General features: G+C 39.1%; 1 protein-coding gene across 1 annotated transcript in view; it reads right to left on the bottom strand.

Annotated features, from left to right (window-relative positions):
* Positions 1-21,748, bottom strand: part of LOC140232111 (meiosis inhibitor protein 1-like) — a 39,926-nt gene extending 18,178 nt beyond the window's left edge. Inside the window, exons 1-9 of the mRNA XM_072312258.1 lie at positions 21,673-21,748; positions 18,875-18,922; positions 17,803-17,876; positions 8,876-8,981; positions 8,247-8,447; positions 2,800-2,891; positions 1,378-1,550; positions 926-1,063; positions 411-440 (exon numbers count right to left, since the gene is read on the bottom strand). Of these exons, the coding sequence (XP_072168359.1) occupies positions 411-440; positions 926-1,063; positions 1,378-1,550; positions 2,800-2,891; positions 8,247-8,447; positions 8,876-8,981; positions 17,803-17,876; positions 18,875-18,922; positions 21,673-21,748 (938 nt within the window). The remainder of the gene's footprint in view (positions 1-410; positions 441-925; positions 1,064-1,377; positions 1,551-2,799; positions 2,892-8,246; positions 8,448-8,875; positions 8,982-17,802; positions 17,877-18,874; positions 18,923-21,672) is intronic.
* Positions 21,749-22,190: the final 442 nt, after the last annotated feature.

The following is a 22,190-nucleotide window of genomic DNA, read 5'->3' as shown; positions in this document are numbered from 1 at the left end:
ACCCCACGATCATTGTCATGTTCGTTCTCCTTGTCATTGTTACCATTATCAATATCATCATCATCTTCATTGTCATCATCATTTTTTGTCACCACTGTCATTGTGATCACTACAGGAATCACTATCATCATTAATTACATAATGGTCTGACTTGGTCCAGGTAGCCTCTTCACAAATAGGACTGCTCTTCCTTTGAGCCCACCATTATTATTACCCAAGGATTGTCAGGCACATCTTGCTGTTTACATGTTGCTCTGAGATGCATGGCAGGTGAAGCACTTAAATTAGCTTTTAATTGGCCACGACAAAATCAACATTAAGATCCAGTCCCAAATCCATTTATAATATGTGATTGATTAGGCAAAAAATGCCCCCAACCTGCAATAATATCTTACTAGATATATACTTACCTCTCCAGAATCTTACTCAGAAGCTGCAATCTAAAGGTGAGACACAAAAGAAAAAAAAATCATGTTCTCACTTTGAACACATGAAAAACAATTAATCTTCCAAGGACTCTTTTACACAATGCATCCATTGATCATGACGGTGAAATATTGCAAATGCCCCTTGTCAATACTTTCATAAGCTGTAGGCCTACAGCCTTGAAGTTTTCTAAGCAAGTCCCTGTGCCTTTCTATTGACAGGTGGGGCATCATCTCTAAAATATGACCATCTGGTATCACACCCACTATCTTATCATATAGTAAAATGTATGTAATAATTGATTTTTATTCGGTCAAAAGGAGCAGGGCACACAAAGTTTTGTTTGTTTGTTTGTTTTTTGAGAATGAATGGCACAAATCAAAGAGATTTTTTTTCCCCCTATGACCTCCCCACAGCAAAAAAAAAAAAAAAAGAAGAAGAAAAAAATTAGCTTTTGCTCTTATTTTCTCAAGAAAGAAGGAGGGGGAAGCAATCTTACCCATCTGAAAGTGTGCCAGTGCTTGTTGCCTGACAGTGCTGCAGCGCTCTAACGATAGCATCAATCCCATACACTGAATGGCACTTGGTGAAGAAGGAGTCATGTTTGGCAAGGAGCAGCAGGCAGGAGAAGATGGCACTGTAATGTGACACGACAGGCAAGGCATTTTGCAGGATTCAGAATCTATGTCCAGGCAAGACGAATGATGAAGGAAGGACACAACATACACACACACATACACACACATCCAGGTGAATAGGCTCATTCATGTATTAAGTTTGTTCTTTCTTACTTTTGTCACAACATAGATTTAGTCAAAAAATGATATCTTGGCAGCATGCCTGCGAAACTACTAGTATTGCTTGGTAAAAAGCATTGGTTTCCAGTTTATTAATGTCATCCAATTCAGCATAACCTTTAATTGATTTGGTGCAATTAAAAAGGTAAATTACCTGAGCAAGAGAGAATCCGTTGTAGACAGGGCTTCAAACAGGAATTCTGCTATGTCCTCATCCAAGAACTGCTCTGTGTAAGACCTGGGTCCAGGACCATTATCATAGACAATTACCTGAGAAATGCACTGCACACATCCAGTCTGGAGAATCTCAATCCGGCTCACAAGCATCTAGATAAATTTTGCACAAAAATTACGATTTTATCTTTTTGTGAATGATTATGTAATACTAAAAAACATTTGCGTATTTTATGAACACTCCTAAAGCCTCTAAAAACTTCTATACCTCATTATACCACAATGGCACAAATGTATCTGCCACTGACAAAAATCACGGCATTCCCCTGCAATTACAATTTGATCTTATCCTGCTAAAAGAATATTACTGCAACACTAAGATAGCACAGAATTGTGAAAGAGCGCCCCCTACTGTTTTAACATGTCCATTTTCTTACATTGCCGTTCATACTGATGTCGCGATAGAATTTGCTCGAAATAAGTACGGCGGGTACCTGACACTCTGCAGACATTAGAGGATGAAAAAGATGAATATGAAAGCTTCTTCATTCTTGCATCCATCTTAATGCAACAAAGATCGGGGAGAAGGAGGAGGAGGAGGTCGGGAAATGTAGCCCTAACTTCATATCTACTGATGATAGTGGGGCTTGTATTAGGTGTGTAAGTGGGAGGGGGTTTCTGGTTTGCCATTCAAGATATGTCATTTGCGATATATACAGATAACATTTGAACACATAAAATGAAAAACAAATGCCATAAAGCTTCTCCTCCAACCAGTCCCCATTTCTCTGCTTTTATAATTCTTGGCTATAACCCTACACACATGAAAAATGACTCCATCACATGCAAGCTAATGAACTGTCCTACTAGGGACTGGATGTAAGTGGGTCAGCTGCCAGCAGGCTGAATTTCCAGAACCATCCTCTGCACTTGCCCGAGGCTCAAATAGTAGCAATTAAATCATGGTGAAGCCTGTGGACAAGACTACTAGTAAGTAAGTGAGGTAGGGCCCTGTGACCCAAATGGAATGCTCGGCCTCCCGGGAGTGGAGAAAGAGAAACTGGAAGGGAGAGAGAGAGAGGGGGAGAGGGAGAGAGACAGGTGCAAGAGACTGACAGCCTGAGAAGAGAAAGAGATTAACAAATGCAGAGTAAGAGAACAAATTTAAGATAAAAGCGAGACGCTGATAAAGACTGAGGATAGAAAAGAGATGGGTGGAGAGTGAATCAAGGGACAGGGAGAGCTAAAGAAACAGAAGACAGATGTTGAATCACAGAGAAAACAAAGAAGCATAATAAATAATATGGAAGCACTGTTAGAAAGACATAGAAAGAGATGTGAGATAGAGAGAGAGATAAGGCCGGGGGCATGGGGAACAGGAGGCATATTGGCCTGGCCTTACCTTCTTCATAGTGGCAGAGAAGCTGGGCTGACTGTCTGCCTGCATGATGATGTCAGTGAGCCTACTGCTATTCAGCACTCTACCCAACAGACCTGGGGGGAAAATGTAGAATAAAAGAACTAAGTTGTGTACAGTTCAATTACAGTACAAACAAACGCTTCAGGGTGGTGAACATTTACTTATAAAACTCATAAGGAAAGCAAGTTCTTATTAAATCTTTATGTAGTCCATTGCAATTTTTACTGACCCTAACAGCATCAGAAGGAAACTGACAAATCTTTGTGCACATCCTGGATTCATTACTCGTTGGAAAGAAAACACTTGCCATCCTCTGCATTAACTGAAAGAAAAAACTGCAAAATCATTTCAGGTACCTAACATTATGTTTGTTTTTTTTTTAAATGGTAACAAAAAGTAAAATAAAAGTTACAAAAAATTGCTTTGAAGATGTGTGGTATTTGGTGTATTTGACCTGAAATGAGATCACACGATATTCAACCCAATTTCCTACATTATTGCCGGGCAAATTGAAATACCTCAAAGAAAGAGAAAGAGAGAGTGAGAAAAAAAAAATAAGGAGGCTGTGATTGCAGCTTTCAACACACGGCAGGGGCAGTGTGCACAGTATGCCGGGAAATGTCTATATCAAGCATAACGAACAGCTGTCCATCCGCTGATGTATGGTTGGCACTATCCACAAATGCTGTGGACACCCTAAATACCTACACTGATGAATCCCTTTAGCATGATGGAGGAAGGACTTGAATCAAAGTGGCCAGTCGCCCCTAGACCAAGAGCTTTATTTATCCACAACTGAACGATGTTTCATATCTATAAATGACACGCGCCAAATGGCAATCACATAAATTCGAACCATGCGGCATTTTGCTTATATATGACAGTTATGACAACTGCCTGTAATATACCTTATGGCCTACAGCTGTATGGACAGACTAGCTTTGTATGTTTTGAGCAATGTAACATTATCATTAGATTTTCATCAATTTCTCTGACTTCAAAAGTGAGCAAGTACTACCTGAAAGCGTGAATTAATCCACGAACTCTGTGCAAGTACATGATAGAGTTGTCTCACAAAATCAACTCATGAAATACAATGGAGCTTTTAAGAATTAGAGGAGGTAGTATGAAAAATGATTCAAATCAAATTAAATGATCATTTTCTTATTCTTTTCAAACTCACATACTCTGAGATTGCAGCTACCCCTCCCCCCCAAATACACATAAAAGAATTTAATCACTGGCAACTGAATGGACGGCTTCAGTTTGGGTTGAACGAACACCGCGTCCTTATCATAGATAGATAGATACTTTATTTTCTGCAAATCAATATACATAAGTTACATAATCATGAACATGTAGGAAATATACAAAGTAAATTCAACACATAGCCATTTGACTAGCGATATACATAAGTTACATAATCATGAACATGTAGGAAATATACAAAGTAAATTTACTAGAGTCGTTTGACATGCATAAACAATGATATAAAAGGAAAGTAATGATATAATATACAGTATGCATGTCTATGCAGCAGGGATTACACGAACAATTGTAATTAAGAAGCAATTATGCAGAGGGCCGCCATTATAAGCATTGCTTGAAAAGTTGTCATCATGAGTTAGAATACATAAAGGGATATTCTATGAAAAACTAGAAATGTCGCTTTGGCGACTGGTATGCCTCCGCCATAATGTATGATTTTCCCAATAGGTCTAGATAGTACATGTGGACACTGTGTGATTACATTTTCACAAAATTGGCAAAATACTGAAATGACAAGTTTGTCACAAATGTGTTGAATGTTCACCTTCCTTGACCTAGGTTTAATTGGATGAATAGGAGAGCATGTATCTAGGGATTTAAGGACTGTAACTTGACTTTGACCCTTTCATACATTTAGGCATTGAGTAATTTTCAAGGTACAGGTGTGGAGAAAAAGTGCAATTTCCGAATTGAATAGTAAATTGCTATCATTTTCATCTGGCCCTTGACCCTAAAAATAAGATAATTACTTTCAGGTAGAACATGCATAATATGTACTAAGTTTCAAGGTAACTTGAGCCACGTCCAAGATATGGAGGAAAAAGTTAGTTCAGCACTTTCACTTGATCTTTGACCTTTTGACCTTTGAGGCAAAAAAAGAAAAAAAAAACTTTCCAAAGAATTTCTATTAGGTTACACATGCATACACCAAGTGTAAAAAAATAATAACCCTGCTGGCATTGCATAAATATGAGGGTAATAGTAAAATTTTGAAGTCTTGCACTTGACCTTTGACCCCTGACCTTTGACCCCATGAACCCTACATTCTCTAGATAATCACTTCCAGTCAGTACATGTATATACTATGTTCCATGAAGATACCTTGAACAATTTTCCAAGGTATGGAGAAAAAAAAAGAAGTTTTAATATTTTTACTTGACCTTTTGATCTTTGACCTTTGACCTCACTTTCACCAGAGAATCTTAATTGGGTAATACATGTATACACTGGGTTTCAAGAAAATATCTTCAGGCATTCAATAGATATGGTGGAAATAGTGAAATTTTAAAAAGGGAACCTGACCTTTTGACCTTTGACCTCATGACCCAAACTTTCACCAGAGAATCTTAATTGGGTAATACATGTATACACTAAGTTTCAAGAAAATCTCTTCAGGCATTCAATAGATATGGTGGAATTTATGTATTTGACCCTGATCTTTTGACCTTTGACCTTTGACCTCATGACCCAAACTTTCACCAGAGAATCTTAATTGGGTAATACATGTATACACTAAGTTTCAAGAAAATATCTTCAGGAATTCAATAGATATGGTGGAAATAGTGAAATTTTATGTATTCGACCTTGACCTTTTGACCTTTGACCTTGAGCATGTGCACCCAAAAGTTGATAGGCACAACTTCACCCCCTAATACACATACATGCCAAGTTTCATTAGGATACCTCAACAGGTTTCGATAGTTACCTTGTCCACAAAATTCATTACGGACGGACGGAAGGACGGACGGACGGACGGACAACCCGAATACATAATGCCTCCGGCACCACTTCGTGGCGGAGGCATAACAAAAAACAAAAAGAGGAAAATCAAGTCACGGGTATTGATTGTGAATAGGTAAAAGAATTATTTCCTCTTTTCTCTAATGCTCTATCATCTCTTGAGGGAGTTATGTAGTAAAAAACTAGAAATGTCGCTATGGCGACTGATGCCTCCGCCATAATGCATGATTCTCCCAATAGGCGTATAGTACAATGTCTTCACAATGTGTAATCCATGACAGTTTCACATAACTGGCAAAATATTGAAATGACAGGTCTGTCAGAAATGTCTTGATCTGGGTTTTCTATAATTTTCTTAAGAGTGCAGGTACACATATTTGGGAAATTGAGAATTTTTACTTGAATTCTGATGGACCTTTTTATTAGTTTAGGCATTGAGTAATTTCCAAGGTATGAAGAAAGAGTGTAATGATGGTACAATATATATATATATATATATATATATATATATATATATTATATATATATTTTTTTTTCTTTTTTCTTTTTTTTTGGGGGGGGGGGGGGATTGAAACCTGGCCTTTGACCCTAAACCTCTGACCATTGACCTTCTGGCTGGAAATTTCCCGGAGAATCTCCATTAGGTAATGCATGTATTAAGTTTTGAAACTAATAATGCAAGCATTGCATATACTAGTATATGAGGGACATAATAAAATTTTGAGGAGTTGACCTTGACCTTTGACCCCCTGACTATTGACCCATGACCCCTAAATTCCCTAGATATTCCTTGCCAGTCAGTACATGCATATTTACCAAGTTCCACGAAGATACATTGAACCATTTGCGAGAAAAGTGATATTGCAACATTTTCACCTCACCTTTGACCTTTTGACCTTTGACCTTATGACATGAAACTCTCTCTGGAGAATCTTTACGCAGTAGTACATGTCCACACCAAGTTTCAAGAAAATACCTTTGGGGCATTGCATAGATATGGGGGAAATTGCAACATTTGTAGCATTTGACCTTGACCTTTTGACCTTTGACCTCTTGCCAATGTCACTAAAATCTGCTCAACTAATTGTCCCATCATACATCATCCTTGGACCAAGTTTGATGAAAGCTGCTTCATCCAGTTTTGAGTTATCACGTAAACAGATAAATTTTAGGATTTCAGCTTAATCTTTGACCTTTGACCTCTGTCCGATTTCACTGAAAAACTAATCAAGTAATTGTTTTATCATACATCATCCTCCAACAAAGTTTGGTGAAATTTGCTTGATGCAGTCTTGAGTTATCGCGTAAACGGATACAATTTCATGATTTGACCTTGACCTTTGACCTTTAGCTGATTTCACCCAAAATCTAATCAAATAATTGTCCCATCATACTTCATACTTGGACCAAGTTTGGTAAAATTCCAGTAAATATTACTCAAGTTATCGCGTAAACGAAAGCGGACGGACGTACGGACGTACAGACGTACGGACGTACAGACGTACGGACGTACGTACGGACGTACGTCCGGACGTACGTACGGACGGACGGACAACCCGAAAACATAATGCCTCCGGCACCACTTCGTGGCGGAGGCATAAAAATTGAAATCTGCCCTTTAGGCAAATCAACGCTAAAGCTTATGGCTTACTTACCATTGCTGACCATGTCAAGCTCATAATGAACAGAGTGAGCATTGGAAGCATAATTTTGCATGCATATCTTTTTCCCCTTTGTGAATACATATATCAGTGTTGACAACCACTTCAAATCAAAAAGAAGTATTTTGTAGACAAGATGACAAGATATATTGTTTTTCTGAAAGGAGAGTTTGCATAGATTAATCATGCTAAATCTAACGCTTGGAAAATTAACATTAACATTTTACATTTAAACTACACACCACATTTTCTTACTTTTAAAGAAGAACAAAAAAGACATACTAGTACTGGATATGGTTAACAAAGACCCCGTTTACAGTGCCGCGGCCGAGTCTCGCCCTGTTATAGTGATATGAATGATGATTCTGGAAAATGCAAAACTATCATATGCAATATGTACCACATGAGCGTTTGCATGTATGAAGTTTTTGATTGAAGTTGACGGTTTGACTTTCATTACAAAAGTATCTCTTATCGAATAATGTGTAAATGATCCCCTATAAAAACCTGTAAATATATACATATGATATTGCTTCTGTAAGTATTAAAAAAACGATATATAATTTATGTTGTTGATAGGACTGGCCTCGACTAGCCTGCACGCTATTGCCGGTTCTTTGCTCCCCCCTTTTTTTTAACCAACAGTGTTTTTTAACTATTGGCAATTTTGACTATACTGACAATGTTTATTATGTTGTTGTTTGGTAAATATATTTCATTTTATTTCATGTCATTAAGTGTTGTGCCTTCATGGCCTACCTGTGGCACTGGTCTGTAGTCCCTGGGTCTTGGACGAGGCAATGATAGGAAGTATTGCCATGGCAACCTTCTCTTCCAGCTTGAGACAGGTGCCTCTCTCTATGAGGGGGCCGATCAGAGCACCCAGGATTGAGGTGACACAAACTCTGACTTCTTCACTCGGATAGGACAGACCCGACACCACATATTCCAAGAGAGTGTCTGCAGGAGTTAAGAAAGATTTGAGGAGAAAGGGGAGGGGGGGGGGGGGTAACAGGTTTGGAAATGGATCAATATTGCAAATAATTCAAAGAGGCTGTCATATGTTTAATGAATGAGAAATACAAACAAAAAAATGACAATACTTTGATACCCCCTTTACTTGATCTATTCAGATAGAACATGTCACAAAAAAAAAAAAGAATTTCGCTATTAAACATACTAAAGAAAGAAAGGAATATCTGGTAGACAAAGAGAACAGAAATGTATTCTAAGTTCTATGAGGAATTTAATAATAACTTAATTTTTGAATGAATAGGATAACGGTCTACATACATGCATGTTTGCGTCGATGATCTGTTCATTCATTAAAAAGTGGAATTTGTGCATTGCAGGTGACGCGAACCTTAAAAGAAGTCATCAACGTTTACCTGCATGCTCAGTCAGATTCTGTGCTAGAACTGGTATTGTTCGCAACAACTGGTCGATCAGACTCAAATAAGGTAGCCCTTTCTGGTAGCTACATCCATTTTCCACCTGTTTATAATAACACACAATCAGAAAAGAAAAGTGATACGCATTATATGGCCAAAATGTAATAAGTACTTCTTTGCTTTCTTCGGGGGAGGAGGTGGGGGGGGGGGGGGGCGATACTGTTAAATGCAGAAAACTAGCAAATGTAAACAAAATATCATATTCCTGATGAGTATGAAAATGACAAAATTATCAATTGTAAAGGATGTAAATTCCTTCAGTGGTCCATATTATCCCCATTACTTTTTGTCCCCTCTACTTCAGTCTTTAATTCCAGGACATTAAAAAAAAAGTTTGTTTAAACGTTAATCGTGTATTTTCAAGATGACGCTGGTGACGTTTAAACTTGTTTACAAAAAGCGCATGACACACGATGAAAGCGGACGGTTAGCAAAAGCAGTAAAATTAATACGTATGGGAGCAATACAAAAAGATTATCAGAACGAAACAGATAAAACACAGCAAGAAGAGAGAAAAGTATGTATGTGTGTGTGTGTGTGTGTGTGTGTGGGGAGAGAGAGAAAGAAAGGATATCGTGTATTATTAAAGTACTACACAGTCAAACCTTTCCATACAGACTTTCTATGAAAGATAATTGAAAACGAGTATTGGTGACTTATGCAGTTTAATTGGTCGGTTGGTGCTTGTTTTCACCTGTCAACAGTGCAGAAGAAACCAAATGTGACCGTCCAACTAAAAACCCACCAAAAGCTGAGGATCAGGACTCTGAGAATGGACCAAAACACGTCATTTGGGGTGACCGACTCGAAATTTTAAAGTTTGTCTTACCTGGGAGAATAATCTTTTCTCTGCCTACTGCCAAAATTGCGGCTTTAAACAAAACCAAAATCGAGATATCAGTAATTTCTCTGGACCATTTTTTTTTTTTTCGGACAAGCTTGGGGATAAAGTATTTTCGATGTTACATCTGCACAGTACGCCTAAATGATCCAAATCTTTAAATCCTCTTTTCTCCCTTTTCTATGAAACTGCACCTCCTAACTCTCTTATTTCAATCATTTTTCTTTTATAAGTTAGGATGATCTGATTTGAACAAGTTATATATCACTTTAAAGCTTAGAGCATAATCTTTTCAACTATTTAGAAAAGTGGAAATTTATTCTGGCCTACTTTTTTGCGGGTTTTGAGCTGGCCGGTCACAAATAGTGTTTGCATCGAAACAACGTCAAAACAACCATCCCAAGATTGGGTTGTTTTACATTCGTGATTTTATTTTTATCTTTGGATTTAATCAATGCCTAAAGATAGTAGCATGCGCACATCTATTTAGCAATGTGCAGTTGATATTGATAACGACCGGATTTGTTATCCAGTGTCCCGTGTGTTTGCCCGTGTGGACATGCCATTAATTATTGGGCTGTTGGGTCAGTTCCAAATCCATGCTGAGCTTGCAGGCTCTACATTTTGGTGACAGAATACATTACGTGATAAGCCTACGATCGCTCGAACAGCGAGATTGTCTAGCTATATAGCCCGGGACTGTTTTCCCCGATTCGTGGCACGCGGATGATTTCCCCCATCCCATCGGAGAAGGCTCAAGTCGTCATGCCATAGTTATGAGGAGAGGAGACAGCCGCAAGGTCAGGCCTGGAGCTAGCTCACGTTCCAACGGGATTTTCAACGACTGGTTGCAACGTAAAGGGAAGAGAGGGCTAAAACAAACTTTCACAGGGTTATGCTGTCACCATGATCTGGGGGGCATTTCATGAAGCGTTTTGTCCAACAACTTTGTCGGACAAATTTGCTCTCAGCCAATCAGATGCAAGGATTCCAGTAGCTTTGAACAGTTTGTCAGACGAAATATCTGACAAAACGCTTCATGAAATGCTCCCCAGGGGTCCGTTTGATAAAGATTGATCTTAAGATTGAATTTACGATTAATGCAATTCAAATAAGTTACGTTTAATCTGCTGTCAAACCTGTCCTTAGAATCCAATAGTGTTGATCTTGTACACGCTAGGAGTTACGCTCGAGAAATCGAACCCAAGATCAATCGTAACTTTTAATGAAACGGGCCCCTGGGCACCGTTTCCGGAAAGTTGTCAGTCTCTGACAATTACAATAGTGACAGCCAATCAAAACCAAAGATTTTTTTTTTTATATATAATTTTCAGAGACTGACAACTTCTAAGGGCCGTCAACTTTCATGAAACAGCGCCCTGTCTCTCCCGAGTTGTCTCAGCTCTAGAGAAGAAAAATATCGATTTACCTCTCTATAAGTTTCTTTATTCATCTCTACATCTGTTTCACACCTGTTGGCATGATTTTAGTCACGTGACTACCTTACAGCAGCTGCCGTGTCAGCCAGTTCCGTTTAATGACATTTTGACTCGCCATTTTCCCATTGATGTCAACTTTCTGCCGTTTCGCTCTTCACACAAATTAATGTACGATACTGAAATGATGTATCGCAATTTGTTCAAGAATGGGAGAGATATATTTAAAGATTACATGGTCTCAATATTTAGGTAATAAAAATCGGTTTCAAACTATCTTCAGCTACGAACACTAATTGGTGAGAGCGAGTATGGATATGGGGTGTTCACTTAATTATCGAACCAGGGTAAAATTACCCAAAGGCATAATATTGATTGCTTTCTTTCTCAAGCCAAATAAATATCGACTACCAAACTTCTGTTTCTAGTAAAACTGAAAAAGGTAAGCTACTGTTTGCTTTCCCACAACTCGATAAAATTATTTTCCAGGGTACCTGTCCTGCACATTCCATTGTCCTCGCCAGTGATTGACTCTGCTTACCTTGCCTGGCATATGTCTATAGGGGGCGTGCTAATGACAGAACATTAGGACTAATTACCCTTCCCAACCCTTCCCGGCAGCTGGGTAAATGCGGAAAGGTCATGGAGATGAAAAGGGCAAATGCATGGTAAGTCAGCCCCGCCCCCTTCAAACCTTGGCTCTTGTGCGAAAGGTAAATCACAGAACTTAGTCAACGGAATAAGTGTGATTTATTTCGTGATCACAAGAAATAATCTTCGACAAAGATAGTCATCGACGAATGAGTGGCATTCATATCTAATTTTCTAACCCTTTCAAATAGCAGTGTGAAATGCAAAATATTCGTCTAATTTGTACCACCCCGATGAGCAACGTATTGGACAAAGGTTCATTGTTGCTGCATGTGATCAGTCCATACAAATCAATCAAATCTGCACTCTGTCATGCCCTGTTCGAGACTTCAGTGTGCAAAGTGCGAAAGTACATAACGTATACTGTGTTTTGTTCGTATCATTTTCCATCTGAGAAGATGGCGGGACAGCCCACATTTAACTGCACTTGCTGGTCCTCTGTGGGATCCACTTGAATGTAAGGTGGACCTTTTCACCGGGTTGGCACCCTGCTCTTTGCGATGAATGAATGAAGCGGGATCTTTCACGTTCATGAGTTGTGATTCTCTCACATACGGGACCGCCATTTTATGTCCTATCCGAGAGACGGAGTGATTTACCTCTTTCTACAGACGACAGTATAATTACACGGTCATTTGAATTGGGAGGCAGACGCGCTACCGACTGAGCCAATCAAATTCATCGCCCTTTGAAAAAACAAAAAACAGAAACAAAACTATAGTTTTTACAGACATATTAGTCTGTCATAGGCCGAACAATAATTTTTGCCTCATTATCAAGAGGTAATGCAAATTATTTCAGTTTAATATGTTAAATATCAATAATCAACAATAATCAATCTCACCAGCAAGAATTATTTGAGAAGGATGTTTGTATACATGGGCGGATCCAGGAGTTCCGTATAAAAGGGGAGGCGCTTTTACAAAATGAAAAGGGCGGCGCACGCCCCCATTTTTTTCTTTTTATTACTTTTGTTTTAACAAAAAATAGATAAATAAAGGGGGGGGGGCCACCGGGGCGCCCCCTTTATCTATTTTGTCACTATCTGCCACTATTAGTTATATAGCATAAACAGCTATACGTTCCCTCACCACAGCTCCTCTGGAACAGGAGAAGTGGTTGGAATGGTTGCATATGATATTCATATCTACTGTAGAAAGCAAGCTCCGAAGGAGACAATAGGCTAGATCCGAAATATCGCTTGCTTGTAGTAGTTTATGACCAGGGAACGTGAGTTTATAGTGAAACTACAGCTTAAGCCATGCACGGCATTTGTCAGGATAACACCAGGACCTCTTTTCTATCAACTTATATGTATTTATACTTTTAGACACGGAACATTCAAGTTCAGTAAAGCGAGAACATGTCCGCTATTTATCTTTCAAGTAATATCGAAAAAAAGAATCCAGGAAGAACCAATTAAAAATAGGTTCTTTTGTAAGGATCATAACTAGAAATTGAGAAAAAAAAATCTGAAAATACGGTATTTATCTTATTCTGCATAGCAAAATAAAGGTAGGGTTTGATTTGTTTCACTTTGAATAACGGATAACGTACTAAAAGCATCATTATTAACCAATGAGTCATAAAACCACGGCCAACAAAAAAAAAAAAAATGAAATTATGAAGTTCAAAATTGTGGAAACAAAACACATCTGAGAATTAATACTTTTCTCAAATTCTGGCTTCGATATAGATTACTGTTCGTTTGCTAACATTTTACATCAGTGAGGTAATCTGCATTTACCTATCAATACTGGCACTGAGGAAATGATGTATTTGGCAGATACCTTACGAATACGTCAAGATATAGGCTCTATGGAAGACATAAAATGTATATGGTAAGATGAGATGGATACCAATTCTGCTCCATGTCTCAATTCAAAAGCTAATAGAATATATTCTATATCACACTGTCAAATTGACAGTCATGGTAAAAGACGAGTATAACCCCTAAACTTCAGGAACGGCTGATCCAATTTTCTACACACGAAGTGAAAGAACACTGTAAAGTAAATGACCGGTAATAGACATCTTACAGGACACAGCTGCTGGGCAGGCAGCCAAAACGGATTCTTTATTAGGCGGAGATTATTCAATGATGGGGAACCTGTCAGCGTAACGAAAAGTACAGGGCAGACTTTAACGGGAGATGGGATTAATGTTGCTGTTTGTGACTGGGCTGTCTTTATTGACCCCTAGAAAGCGACACGACCGACCAAAGGCATTTGACCCTGCCGATGTCTAGGGAAAACTTCGAATGACAGGACCACTGATACAGCGTACTAAACTTTTCTTTCCCCCGCACTCATACATGGAATGGAATACTAGTACTGTGTTTGATGGTAGTTGTGTATATATAAGATCGTCAGATTTTCCTCAACGATATCGAATAGGCCTATGCAATATATAATATTTTTTTTTTGTTATGCACAAGTCCAGTTGAAGTCATTATAATTTGAGTTTCCTTAGCAATTGTCAATTCACATTCATTTTATGGTACACGTGATAATGCGGCATTCGTGGAAATTAGGCGTGGCTAGACATTCGGACTAAGCATGCTAAGCATGTATATTTCATTTCATTTTATTTCATATTCACTTTATTTATCCGATTGATGTTAAACAAACAAACAAACAAACATACAAACAAACAAACCACATGACATTGACACATGATTATAACGTGTATATACATTCCCATACTGGGATATGTTCGTTATATCCATGACATCAACATTTACGAAGCAGAACAAAATACATGCACCCTCTGTATCTGAAAGTGCAAGTAAAATGCGGAAAGTGATATCACATGAAGAAAGCAAGGAAATAGAAATGGGACAGCTCGATGTATGATCCAAGAAGAGTCTCAGAAATGGCCTTTACAAGACATATTATGCAGTATAACGAGTCAGAACCGAACGTTTAGAAATCACATTATAACACATCTAAGAACTTAGATGTCCATTTCGAGATGTGAAAAAAAAAGACCGATGTAGAGAAAGAATCAGTTCCATTCCGTATACTCGTGAATTTAAAAGAGAGAGAGAGAGAGGGGGGGGGGGGAGGAGGAACTCATGTAATTGATTTCTTGTAACCAACCAAGCATCATGCAGGGAGGACAATGAAAACATCCAATGTGGTATTAATATTCTTCCTCTTTAAAATGATTCAATAATTCTCTCAGAATACATGTATACTTATTTTTGTCTTGATTCGCAATTCAAACATTTTGCTGTTTGTCCAGTAAATTGCGGTTTTCAGGAGCAAAATCATGTTATATCTTATCATGAGCAAAAAATTCTCCCGCCAACTGCCATAGGTCACACTGTGTTCATGCACAAACAAATGGTCAGCCGTCACCTCGTCGAGTGGGTTTAGGTACACACCATGTCACGAAACGAGATTCTTCGGGAGACTAATGTGAGATGTGACCTTCTTCACAATCATTCGCACCTTGCAAAGTAAAGTTCAAATACAGATTTATAATACACACATATCTCTTGCTATGAATGCAATCACAGATCTGCAAATGCTCTGTACATATGAATTATTTGAAATAAAAGCCAAATTGTAATTTATAGACATTACGTTGACGGCGCACTCCAAACTCAATTTAATCGAACATGATAAAGACTCTTATTCAACAAATAATAATGTTCTTCTTCCAGAGGTTCCTACGGTACAGACTTGAGGCAGTAATATTTGAATATGATGTTGTCTCAAGAATTTATTGAGCTGCGTTGATACGTTTGATTTACAGGAGAAATATTCAAGCAGAGTAAGCAATGTCATGTTCATATTTTTTCTTTATTCCAAGCAAGAGAAATCGCCATTAAGGAATTGATAGGGTGTATAAAGTTTAATGTTTATGCGGACTTTGATTCTCACTGTGGGATTTGATAAGGGCATGGCACTACCAGCCTATATGCTCTTGATGATGATAACGAAGTCCACTGCTGAAAGAGAAAATATATATTTGACGAGATGAAAGCATGTGGCCAAGACCCAGAGTCGGGTAAGACTACACAAGAGGCCGCAGGGAAACAGTCCCTGTCAGGGTTTATTTTCTTGACGTCTATCTTCATCTGTTGGCCCAGGGACCAGATGACATTTAGCATGCTCGATTAAAGGCCACATACATCATGTCCAGGAGGTCACCCCGGATTTCATCCAATGCATAGCCTGGTGGCTGCCCATTAGCACAGCTCCAAGTCAATCTCATGTAAATACGATAAAGGGATGCGTTTGTGGCACCAGAGCTGGATCGATCAAGTTAAAGCTTGATTGGTAGAGACAAGGCTGGTGGCTGCTTTTACCATGTGATGCATCATTCCACAGGCACTTGTGATGATTTCAGTATTTATCTTTGAGTTTGTATTTTTTTTTTAAACGACATGACAGTATTTTACATTTAGATTTTCTCAGCTGCAGACAATCATCCGCAAATACCTCTGTGTATGTATGTATGTATTATATATATATATATATATATATATTATATATGGTGTGTGTGTGCATGTCGTTCCACGCTGTTAAAAAGTCCTGTATAGCAAACATCCCATACAAAAGCTAATACTAACGAGAAAATACGCATAGCAAATATATTGATACACAGGCCTATATACGAATATTGGATCACATCTGTATCAAACAACATATTTCGAAAACTTGACCCCCCCCCCGCCCCACCACACACAGACGAGTAAAGAAATGGAAACAGCAAAAATAGAAAAAAGAAAGAATCACATATACACACTTATGAAAACAATTAGCAAACAAGTACCAACACTGAATAGTATATAAAACTAAATATATTTCGGATAGCTGTCAGGAATTCAAACAGCTATAGACGCAATGACGCACCAACATTTTCACTTTACATGGGCGTACCTTAATGTCCAAAGGACGATGTCTTAAGCCATCAGATAGATAACGTGCACTATACACTTCCTGTGAGACGTGATGATGAAAGAAATGACGACCGAAAATATCGCCACGCTCTTGGCTTTGTTTTCAAAGGTGATAGCCAAACCGGAACAAAATATGCTGTGACAGCCTGTGTAAATATCCCATCATGCAGAGAACACATGATAATTAGGGGGCTCCTTCTAGGTCGCTCTGGCAGAATACCTGGTAGGAACGGTGCGCGTTGGAAAGAGAGTAGGCTCAGGCCATTTTGGCGTGGATTTAAGGTTGTAATGGATATACTCAAGCTGTGGCTACATGCCGGGTAGCCATTACCACATGAAAATTTCAATCATCACCAGATTGGTTTCCTCTTTCCAGACAATAAGAACGCTAAGGCGCCGCGAGCTTTCATCAAGTAGACAAAAAGTTAACTTTTCAAAGCTAAAACACTGAAGTGTTACAACTTGGCATCTACTTCATCACAGGCATGACAGGGGATGGATTGGTTACCAGAAAGTTACATAAACGATGACATGTTGTAGTATCTAATGCCTGTCTTCTCCTTTTTTTTTTTTTTAATATCGTGGTTTTTTTTCTTTGTGTAGGATAGTTAGAGTAGTGTTATGAATGATATCATGAATGTTGAATATATTGCTAACTGTTATGATGACGGTTACAACTTTGATTGTTGACTATAGTTACTCATTCTTCCGTTTGGGAACGCCATATTGCTAGTTTTGACATTATTCCCATCTGAATTTAAAAAAAAAAATGATACATTTACTACATAATGAGAAACATGATTATCTGCAGGAGAAATAAACATGATTATTTTTTGTTAACTTAATCCGTCTTTGCCACAGTCCTGAAAGAAAAATTACCAAACACAATATTACACAGAAATGCAGATTATCCAACAAAATACACATATTTCGAATATAAATTCTTATTCATCTTTGTTACACTAAAAATGTGGATTTTGAGTGATTGCTTATTGTCGACATTGTCAAGAGGATAGACGCAAACCTTCACAATGATTTCTTGGATGAGCAGATAGACAAGATCATCTGACTTCAAGTGGCAGCAAAGGCTCACAAGAACTACACCAAATGTGAAACAGACAGAAAATCAATAGAATCAGATTTGGTTAAAGAATGGATAGCTAAGAAATGATTCATTAACATAAGATACATTTCAAGGATACCAACGTTTTGGTGTTAGAAGTAACAGTTGTAGGGGGAATGATACATCACAATCAAGAATGCAAACATCAATCTCATTTCGATGCAACACCAGAATTTTGCTTCCTCAAAGAAGAAATGGCATAAAGACATTTCAAAAGCATCGTTTTCACAGTTTCGATGTCTACAGTTTCCGTGTAACAATGAAGAGATGAGGTGTTCTGCTGACCACAACAGCTCCGAAGAGAAAAATATAGCTAGAAACACATGTTACATTTTCTGATACATTTGCAAAAGGTAACTTTGGAAAGCCCTTACTGATCCCGGATACAATGATTTTGATGGTTCAGAAATGGGGAAAAAATCTATATAGAGACAGGTCCATCTAACTACTGCAGGGCCGGCAGAACCGTAGGGGGGGGGGGGCCTCAGGCCTCCCACTTTTTTTCGCGGAAGTGCGTATAAAGTGGCACTAGAAAAAAAAAATAGATAAAAACCTTGAAGTGTGAGCGCAGTGAGGCTTTGTTTTTGCGCTGAAGACTTTTTCTTCGGCTTGCCAGCTGAAGAAACCCGGAAGTGACACCCTATAGAACTACAGGAGTTGCGCTGAAGACTTGCTTGTCAGCTGATGAAACCTGGAACTGGCACCAGAAGTCTGAAGTGCTCCCCCCCCCCCCCCCCTTAAAAACGTGGCACCGGCCATGTACTGATAGACATTTTGACAAATGATAAACACCTTTTCTCTTTCGGGATACCAGGTAATTCATCGGATAGCGGGTTTCAATCGAACTGCTCCAGGAAAGCTTCAAATGATTGTAATAGCTTTATTGACTTCTTGAGTCAAGAGTATGAAAACTGCATCTTTCTCACTGTAAATGCACAGGCCTTTTCTTCTTGTAAAAACGAATGTTACTTACTTTCATTTGCAACCAACGTGATGTCCTCTTCAGACAGTGCAAGCAATTCTGTCAGTAGAAACGGAAAGTGACAAAAACTCAGTAAGCTTCTTGATTTTGCTATCTTTGATAACTGATTTACTAATAATGTGTAATTCAGGATTACTAGTTGCACTAATGTAGTTAGTTTTCTACGAATAACGATGTATGCTTTCAAAGCTCTAGTCTAGTCATTATCACACTTGAATAGATTTTTGACATTTATATGCTGCGACGATGCAATATGTTTGGATACATCTTTGATGATGGGTTCTTACCTGTTGTTTTGTCATGGTAGGTACAGTTTCACTTTTGATACTATAGTAATAGTTGAACCTCAAAAATTACATTATACATTGCTACTAGTATTCTCTCCTAGGTTTGACCGAAAGATCGGTCTGTATCTGGTCGTCGGGGAAATGTTCCGCGGAGACTGCGTCTGGCTTCACGGATCCCCTCTCTCTACGGAGGAGAGCGATAACGTCAAAAAATAGAAGACTCCTCCGGACAGACGGATCTTCTGTCTACTACTAGGTCTACTTGACTGGTTTTATTTCCATTAAAAATGTATTTTCTTTTTTTCATTCAAAGTGATAAGTAAGGTGACAATGAAGAACCAAGGCAGTGCTGTCAGAAGTAGATGTGAAAGTGTTATTTTCCTAGTGAATCCTACTCCTAGCTTCTCAATACAGTCAGTGATGGGACAGGTAGAAACAGACTAGAGTCTAGCTAGGTCTATTGTACATTACTAAGTAATAGACCCAGGCCTATGTGTTCTAGAATCTAGAATAGGTCTAGAAAAATATATCTTATTAAGTAATCTAATAATCATATCTGAGCAGACCGAGGATTTTAACATTTGTAGGATTTTCTAAGTAGAACACGTCGTTAAATACCTACCTCTACCAGAAAAGAGATCTATCATCTAGATTCTAGTAACGTTAACGGTTAGATATCTAGATCTTATTCTTTGAAATCTGCTCTGCATTCACATTCTGTACATTCACTGGAGTTAATAAGCATTTTCTGTTACAAATGTTTCCTTGGTAGGGCTTAGTGCTACTCCTACTGAATATACTATAGCTTGATCTGTTCCTAAGATGAAGAATAGCGAGATCTACCTAACCTAGTCTACTGTAGAATCTAGATCTATTGCAGTAGTTCAAGACAGACAGTCAGTGACCAGCTACCAGCATGGTAGGCCTACACAAAAATTGCATAACAATTAACATGTAGGCCCTAGGCTAGGTCTACACATGATGTAGACTGTCTATTCGTATGCCTGTCCTGTAGACTCCGTACTATCGATGCTTGACGTAGAGTCTTTAGAATTCTATATCTAGGCCTAACAATAAATAATATTAATACCGTAGGTGGCCTAACGTTACAAGTACAACCTAGTCCAGCGAGGGTTGCATGAAATAAAATTCTACTTTTGCGAATAGGATAGGATGTTACAACAAGTACTAGTTAGTACCGGTAGGGTAGCGTTTCTACCTAGAAAATGCTACTAACGTTAGATCTGTAACGTTACTACTGCAGCATGATTGGTGTGCAGTGGAGCTTGATTTTGGAGTGTGTTTACAAGCACAAGCGTTGAGCACAACTGACGACGCAGCAGCATGTTTTTATTTTAGCAGCAGGAGTTCTGTCATTAGCTAACGTTGGGCTACTGAGTGAATATTGTTATGGGTATAGATCTAGGCCTATGTGTTGTACTTGTATGTATTAAACGGGTTAGACCTAGATCTAGATCTACCACGTAGTCTGCACCGGGTGCTACGTAGGCCTAACTTTTTAACGTTAGACCCATCAAACGTTAGACCTTCCGGTACCGAGTCTGGGTACCGGGTGGTGTCTAACACTAAAACAGTTAGTGATTCTACTTCTTTCAAGAGCATTTCGAACTCAAAACTTACTAAAAACTGTACGAAGTAGATGTTCTAGCACATCTTCATCGGCTGTGAGCAGATCCCATATGTCGCCCTTCAATCGTGATGTCAACAGACCGAGAAGTTCACTAAGTAGAAATTTCTTCTTCACAAGCAACTCATTCGAGTTTTCCAAGGATTCCACCATGCAGGCGACACACAACAAAGAACGGGGTCTTGCACCCGCGAGAGTCCAAACCGAGTCATGCTTTGGATGATTTTCACCGAATAGTGATAACGTGGTCACATCTAACGTGGAACTGGTCATCGTTAGGTTTTATACTTACAGTTCCAGTGTCCACAATAAATTAATCAGGATATAAGGCACAAAGGATCAGCAATTTCACTGGTCGTGGAACTGGAACATTTTTGACCTCCTCATGTGTTTTACACGCATCATCAATCCTAGTTACGTGCGTGCATGCATGCACAATTACTGTAACGTACAGCCACTTAGATAATATGCGCCATGCATGCCGTGCGCCTAGCATAGCTATTATACACACGTACATGTACCACGTGTACAGTCCGGCCGCGTGCGCATCTGCGCATGTACAGTCAAACCTGTGTAGGCCTATATAGCGGCCACCCAAGGGAAACGAAAAAAGTGACAGGTGGTCGCTATAGACAGGTCATCCAACTTTGTGTGCATTGCCTACGTGTCCATAGACGGGAAACAAAATTTGTGGCCGCTGGCCGCGTTAGACAGGTGGCCGCTATACACAAGGTCGTTAACAGGGCATTTCTCTCGGGGGGATTTTTCAGTGGCCGCTGTAGACAGGTGACCGCTATAGACAGTTGGCCGCTAATGCAGGTTTGACTGTACATGCATGTAAACGAAAAACACACTTTGTAACAGAGCGATGTCTATGAGCGAGAGGAACGGGGAGAAATTGGGGCAGGCCGCTTCGCGGTGCTCTACCATCTTTTCGCATGCCGTTTTGTATGGACCATGACACCGACAGACAGACATGCGTGCATGCACAGGACAAGAGTGAATCGGATGTCATTTGTCATAAATTTATTCCATAATGCATCATGATCACGATAGTCTAGAAAGGCGATTTCCCAAAGTTGGCTCAGTCGGTAGCGCGTCTGTCTCCGACCCTTTGGAAGCGACCCGGGTTCGAACCCGAGTCTGGACTGAGCAATGTTGTGTGTAATCATACCGTCCCCTCTAACGGTAGCAAGAGGCATAACACTCTGTCCCTCGGATACTAAGTAGTCCCGAGAGAATCACAACGAAGTCATGCACGTAAAAGATCCCGCTTCTTTAATATTCATCGCAAAAGAGCAGCGTGAGTAACCCGGTGAAGTGGTCCCGCCTCACATCCAACTGGACCCCATGGAAGACCAGGGCCCCGTCT

Source organism: Diadema setosum, chromosome 8 (assembly GCF_964275005.1).
Source record: "Diadema setosum chromosome 8, eeDiaSeto1, whole genome shotgun sequence".
In the NCBI taxonomy this organism is placed as follows: domain Eukaryota; kingdom Metazoa; phylum Echinodermata; class Echinoidea; order Diadematoida; family Diadematidae; genus Diadema; species Diadema setosum.
This window is presented reverse-complemented; position numbering and strand designations above follow the sequence as displayed.